A 7173-nucleotide genomic window follows, 5' to 3' on the forward strand; every position below is an offset into this window, starting at 1 on the left:
ACTAATTTGGGTTTTAAAATTATTTATGTATGTTCTAGTGTGGAAGTATGCATATGCCACAACCTAAGTGTAGATATAAGGGAAAAATTTGTAGGAGTGATATGGTTTTCTTATAGGTTGAACTCAGATCATGAGGTTTAGCAGCAAACAATTTCACTCATGGAAACTATTCTCTAGCATTCCTTTGTGGTTCTGAGAAAGTGTTATGAACTAGTATTTAGCTCATAATAAACTAACACATTCCATACACAAAAAGGAAAAAAAAGAGATAGCAGTATATCATTTTCATTTGGTAATAGGATTTAATATTCCATTTCTCCTGTTTTTCATTATGTTTCAATGAAAATATTCCTGCAATCCAAAAAGAATATAATATTTTACTGATATAATGTTTCAACTAATCTTATTTGAGCATCAATGAGACAGCTCTGTTGGAAATGTCTTGTGCAAAGCTGTAATCTCATCTTGATCACCATATGAAGTTGAACAAAAGTAGACCCCCACAAAGTTGTCTTCTTTTCTCCACACATCTGTCATGGCCTAAAAAATCCCATAGTATCATTACAAAAACATACAACAGAATGTTTTACACAATAAGTCTCATTGACATTACAGTACTTGGCATCTCTCGATAATTTTCTTAGTAGGCAATACTTCAATATATTATGCCAAATGGATAACTGATGAGGACATGAAGATATGTGGAACTTCAAATGATATATACATATCCATAGTACATAAAGTTACATTGTGAAATATACAGTTGACTGCTCATTATCCTACATTATTACATCACTTCCACATAGATAAAAATGTTGCTTTGGATACACATGGGACACTCAATGTTTTTTATATTCTCATCTACCTTTAATCATTTTAACATTAACATTCTTAATATGTTTGACAAAACAGCAAACATTGGAAATACACTATCTACCCTTAGACTTGTACTCTGGAGACTCACACATGAGGATTATGAGTTCAATTTTATCTTTGACTAATTACTACCATCCAAGTGGGGCTGGATAACAAAAAACATTTCAAGGGAATTTGTGAAAAAGTAGGAAAAAAATAAAACCAGGAATAGAAACCCATCACCCTTTCACAGACATACTTGCTTGAAAATTATGATCACATACTGCCTAATATTTAAATAAAAATGAAACACTTAGATGATGGCCATCCCATCCTATACACTGTAGCAGAAACAGACCTCTAACTAACGATAAGCACAATAGAAGATGAACAAATGCCACAGAAGGAATATAAGGACCACAAAATAAACTTCAAGAAATGAATTTGCTACACCCAGAGTACAATATAATATTGAACTCAAATGTTGCAAAATAGAAGCCACAATGTCTTTGGTGAACTTTGTTAATAATTTACTTACTTCAAAGTTTTGATGAAAAAAGTTTTTTTTTCTTGAATCTGAAACAATTATGATGTCTAAAGTTTTTACCAAATTATTTATGTAAATAGAGGTTTTCTTTTGTATGAGTTCCTTCCTGTCTTATGATATCAAAATGATAAAAATAACATCATTAGAATATTTACACTGCTAGAGACATGGCCAAGCCCTCAATACAAGTCCATTCCTAGGACCAAGGTCAGGTTTTTGACAACTTCCAATAATTCCTACTACAAAAAGATCCAAGGGTCTAATCTTTCTGAAAACCACAATGTGCATGTACCTACCCACACAAAGACACTGACATTGCATAACTGACGTTACAACAAATATTTAAACTAATATTCACTCATGAATGTCTATCTCTTGTAATTCCTATACCAGAGGTATTGAGGCATCTGAAGGCTTACAGAGTTTTTCACCATCATGAATTGGTTCATGTAACAGAAAGCAAGCATGTAGACCTAAAGTCAGAGAAATCAATCATGCTTTGACTGTGGTACCATTTGGGAAGATTGAAGAAATGCTGTCAAGCTAGAAGAAATATGTCACTGGGGGTTGTCCTGAGAGTTTATATTGCCTACCATTTCCCATTTACGCTTTATGCTGCGGATTAAGTATGTGATTTCTTAGCTTTCTACTTTAGCTGCTATGTCTGATACTTGTTTTTATGCCACTTTAATGGGGATCTTGTATTGCTGTGGAACCATGAGCCAATTTAAATGAAATACTTTCATAAGTTCACATTGACATGACATTATACCACTGCAACAGAAAAGGCACAATTACACCTGGATCCATCATCTTATGAAATTGCAGAGATATATGAAATCTAAAGTAGTTACTATATCATTTAAATTCATAGGCTGTTTTACCATGTAAGTTTGCAGGTATAAACCAAATACAGGGACAGTATAATGCTTGAACAGATTGCTGACACACATGAGATTTTTTTCTCAAGAATAATCTTGTGCAATTGAATGTATGTGTGTTGGCTAAAAACCTTACCAAATCCTTAATTATCAGATTTTCTTTGGTTTGAAGTTTTTTAGATCCTCAAAGACTAATGTTATATTCAAACACTTTAACAAACCAATTACATACCAATAGTATTACTGTCATAGAGTTCTCCAGCATGTGATTTTTTTAATGTATTTTAAGATGACTGTGCTGTGAATAGCCTTTATCACACTGATTACACTGAAATGGTTTCCTCCAGTATGTGTTCTTTTATGCAGTTGAAGACTACCAAGGCTAGGAAAGGCTTTACCACAATGACTACATTCATAGGCCTTCTCTCCAGTATGTATTCTCTCATGTCTTTGAAGATCACTATTACGGGCAAAGGCTTTACTACATTGATTAAACTCATAGGGTTTCTCTCCAGTATGTGATCTTTTATGCAATTGAAAATCACCAAGACAAACAAAGGGTTTACCACATTGAGTACATTCATAGGGCTTCTCTCCAGTATGCATTTTTCCATGACTTTGAAGATGACTGTGACGGAAATAGACTTTACCACACTTTTTGCATTAATATGTTTTCTCTTCAGTATGTATTCTTTCATGTTTTTGATGATAATTGTGATGGCCAAAGGTTTTACCACATTTATTACATTGACAGGGCTTCTCTCGAGTATGTGTTCTTTTCTGCAATTGAAGATTACTAACACAAGGAAAAGCTTCACCACATTGATTACATTCATAGGGCTTCTCTTCATTATGTGTTCTTTCATGTCTTTGAAGATGACTGTAATGCACAAAGGCTTTACCACACTGATTACATTCGTAGGGTTTCTCTCCAGAATGTGTTCTTTCATGCATTCGAAGATGACTGCATTGCACAAAGGCTTTACCACATTGATTACATTCATAAGGTCTCTCTCCAGAATGTATTCTTTTATGCAATTTAAGATCACTAAGACGACGAAAGGCTTTACCACACTGATTACATTCATATGGTTTCTCACCAGTATGTCCTTTTTTATGCAATTGAAGAGAACTGTGATAAGCAAAGGCTTTACCACACTGATTACATTTATAGGGTTTCTCTCCAGTATGTGTTCTTTCATGTATTTGAAGATTACTGTGCTTTGCAAAAGCTTTACCACACTGATAACATTCATAGGGCTTCTCTCCAGTATGTGTTCTTTCATGCATTCGAAGATGACTGTATTGCACAAAGGTTTTACCACATTGATTACATTCATAGGGTCTCTCTCCAGTATGTATTCTTTCATGCAACTTATGATCACTAAGACGAGGAAAGGCTTTACCACAATGATTACATTCATAGGGTTTCACTCCAGTATGTGTTCTTTCATGCATTTGAAGATGATTGTGTTGTGCAAAGGCTTTCCCACATTGATTACATTCATAGGGTTTCTCTCCAGTATGTGTTCTTTCATGCATTCGAAGATTACTGTGTTTTGCAAAGGCTTTACCACACTGATTACATTCATAGGGTTTCTCTCCAGTATGTGTTCTTTCATGCATTTGAAGATTACTGTGTTTTGCAAAGGCTTTACCACACTGATTACATTCATAGGGTTTCTCTCCAGTATGTGTTCTTTCATGCATTTTAAGATGACTGGGACTGGAAAAAGCTTTACCACATTGCTGACATTCATATGGTTTCCCTCTAGTATGCGTTCCTTCATGTATTTGGAGACTACTATGACATGCCAGGTCTTCAATATAATGTAGTTTCTTTCCATTAGAAATTCTTTCATGCGTTTGAAGATGACTGTGATAGGCACGTGCATTAATACATAGAGTACATTCAGAAGATTGGTCTCCTGTATGACTTCTTTCATGCCTGTAAGAATAATTTGAAAATGTGAGAGCTTTAGCACATTCATTACACTGTTAAACTTTTATATCTGTATGAAACAATTTACAATTTCGTGTACATTTTAAAAGAAGTCAGATCTTGAGGTTTTATAGGTTTGCTTACACTCATATTTTTCACCCCAAAAATTAAGGATTATTATTATTTTTTGAAGATGTCTGTGATGGTATGAGCTGTGATTACATGGCTCACATTTATGGCTTTTCTTCTCTATGAGGCTTCTAATGGATTTGAAGTGAAGTTGAAGAACTCAGAATGTTACCCCTTAAATTCATTGATTGTCCTATACTGTGAATCCTACTATATCTGCACAGTAAACAGGTACAAACATAAGTACTTACACATTCCTAGTGCTCACAGGGCTTTTCTACAAGGTGTTTTTTTACATATCCCAAATATGTTGAAAAACAGGTTACTTTTAAATTTGAATCACATTCAAGAAGTAAACTCAACATGGGGGCACTACATATCTTCTATTTGGTATAAGATAGAGAGGGATACATTGCTTCTTTCCATATCCCTATGTTCATATGGCTTGCATCCATAGTTACATATGATATATGTAGTAAAGGAAGAATAAAAAATAAAAGGTTTCTACATTGCCTCCCCACAGCTGAACATTTTGTTTCTCACAGATATGTGGTATAGGGTTTAAAGTTTCTCCACAACAACCTCCCTTTAACTCTTGATTCTAACTACTCATCTCTCTAAACTTAGCAGAGACAGAACAACTTTATGAGTTACACTAACTTTACTGTGAACTATTTCCTTATTAGAAGGTTTTGGACACACAGATATCACATACTCATTGTGCATACTTTTTGCAATGAGTGCTATGAAACTAGATGGATTGACAGTTCTACAGCATAGATCTGATGGCGCTATGATTCAAATGCTGATATCTCTTAAGGGATTGATTCCTTGGATTCCATCTAAAAAGAATGACTTTCAAACACAATTCACTTACCTGCCTTTGAGGTATATGGGTTGTGAGTATTAATGATCATGAATTCTCTTTAAGATATGATCATTTACACTGCTGTATATCTTTAAATTTTCCAGAATCATTAAAATACATCCAGAGGCACATTTGTATCAGCATGCACATGAAAATTACCTTCTATGTCTTTGAGAAATTTGACAATGCTCTTCAACTTTATGATCTTCCCAATTGTAACCTAAAATATAGTATGAGGAAATGTATGAAATATTACTGGAAACTGTGCCAAATTTTAGTTACTATCTTCAGTGATCCTGAGAAATATACCTAATTTATTCAACCCATTCTTTCTCTTTCTCAATCAGAATTACAGAACGGCATTATAGGCAAGAAATAGTTGTCCCCTTATTTTAAAATGTGAAGGAAAGTTTTACAGTATTACCTATAGCACTGAGGTTCATGTAGGTCTCCAGCATCACACTGTTGTAGAGATTCTTTTGTGAAGGATCCAGCAATGCCCACTCCTCCTGAGTGAAGTTGACATGCACATCATTATACATCACTCCATCCTAAAATATGCCATACATAAGTGTAAAATAAAAAGCATGATACTCACAACATTTTAAATGTGTGCTTCTTTGACAATAGTCACATAAATCTGGTGCTTTTTACATTTATTCTATAACCCAGAGATTACAATATAATCATCAAAATACTTTAGAAGGAAACTGAAATAGGAGGTTTACCTCTATTATTTCTGAATGCTTTTAATGGGCTACCACTTTTCAAGAGAAATGCCTATTAGAAAACATAGAGACAAGCAAATATATCAATAGTACTGAGGACACATCAGAGAAATTGCACGAACAATTACTAACTACAAAAAAGATGAGTAAGCTGGCTGTATTGGCTCATTCATTTAATCCCAGCACTCAGAAGGCAGATGCAGGAATGTAAGCTTCTGAGTTGAAAGCTAGCCTAGTCTATTCATTCAGTTCAGTACAGTAAGAAGTAAATATTAAGGAACTTCCTGCACTGCAAACATTAAACAAACAAACAAACAAAAAGATAGGATGAACTCATGCATTAACTTCAGTTCTATATTCATGTTCCAGAACCTGAATTGCTCCAGTCTAAATTCTACTGCAATAAATCTTACTAAAGAGAACTGTGCATTTAAATAGTTACACATAGACAGATGACAACATTAGCAATATCAATGTTGATCATAAATAATCAACACAGGGCAGGAGAGATGGCAGAGAAGTTAAGAACTCTTGCTGGTCTATTATATAGATGGGCTCAATTGCCAGTAGTTACATTGGGGAATCCCACAACTGTTTATATACCAAGTTCATGGATTCTAAGACCATCTTTTGACTACTGCGAGGACCAAGCATATGTGTGGTGTATATCCATGTATACAGGCAATAGAATAATATTCATTAAAAAAAATCAAAACAAACACAATAGGCAGGAAGAAAGTCACACATCTGTAATCTAATGAGTCAGAAGGCCCAGGCAGTATTAATGAAAAGAGAATGATATTCTAATTTCAAAATTCAAGCCAGGGGTAAAGCTCAGTGAAACAGCATATGCGTGACATGTACAAAAACATACACTCAAGACCCATCACCCAAAAATAGATTTGAAAAAAACTGGAATGTTGGTCAACCTTTAATATCAGTATGTGGAATAAGGAGTCAGGTGAATCTCTGAGATCAAGGCCAGCCTGGGCAACTGAGCTACTTTTAGGACAGGAGGATTACTTAGCCAAAGCTTGAATTATAAGAAGAAAAAATAAAAAGACAAATTTTAAAAAAATCAGGCTAGCAAAATGGCTTACCATTGGATACTAATTCCTTCAATTGTACCTTATGTGTTTTAGTGATACCATCTATAATGGTGGTGAAGTCAATACAGCACAAGGAGGAAGCTGGCTGATTTGTATCAGATACAACAGAGTAGA

The 7173-nt window shown here is 34.4% G+C and overlaps 1 protein-coding gene across 1 annotated transcript; it reads right to left on the reverse strand.

The window, feature by feature from the left end:
• Positions 1-414: 414 nt before the first annotated feature.
• On the reverse strand, positions 415-5764 carry LOC118575051 (zinc finger protein 844-like). Its single transcript, XM_036175759.1, has 4 exons — positions 5647-5764; positions 5167-5184; positions 3354-3637; positions 415-540 (listed from the first exon to the last, which is right to left on the reverse strand). The coding sequence occupies exons 1-4, from the start codon at positions 5762-5764 to the stop codon at positions 415-417; spliced, it is 546 nt and encodes a 181-aa protein (XP_036031652.1).
• Positions 5765-7173: the final 1409 nt, after the last annotated feature.

This window comes from Onychomys torridus, unplaced genomic scaffold, assembly GCF_903995425.1.
Source record: "Onychomys torridus unplaced genomic scaffold, mOncTor1.1, whole genome shotgun sequence".
NCBI classification, from domain to species: Eukaryota; Metazoa; Chordata; class Mammalia; order Rodentia; family Cricetidae; genus Onychomys; species Onychomys torridus.

Bases quoted from the DNA above. Each gene is read 5' to 3' on its own strand.
- LOC118575051 (XM_036175759.1), bottom strand. From the start codon at position 5,764: ATGTATAATGATGTGCATGTCAACTTCACTCAGGAGGAGTGGGCATTG. The intron at 541-3,353 runs GTAAAGCCTTTC...GGGATTTTTTAG, and splicing joins ATATGAATGTAATCAGTGTG to GCCATGACAGATGTGTGGAG.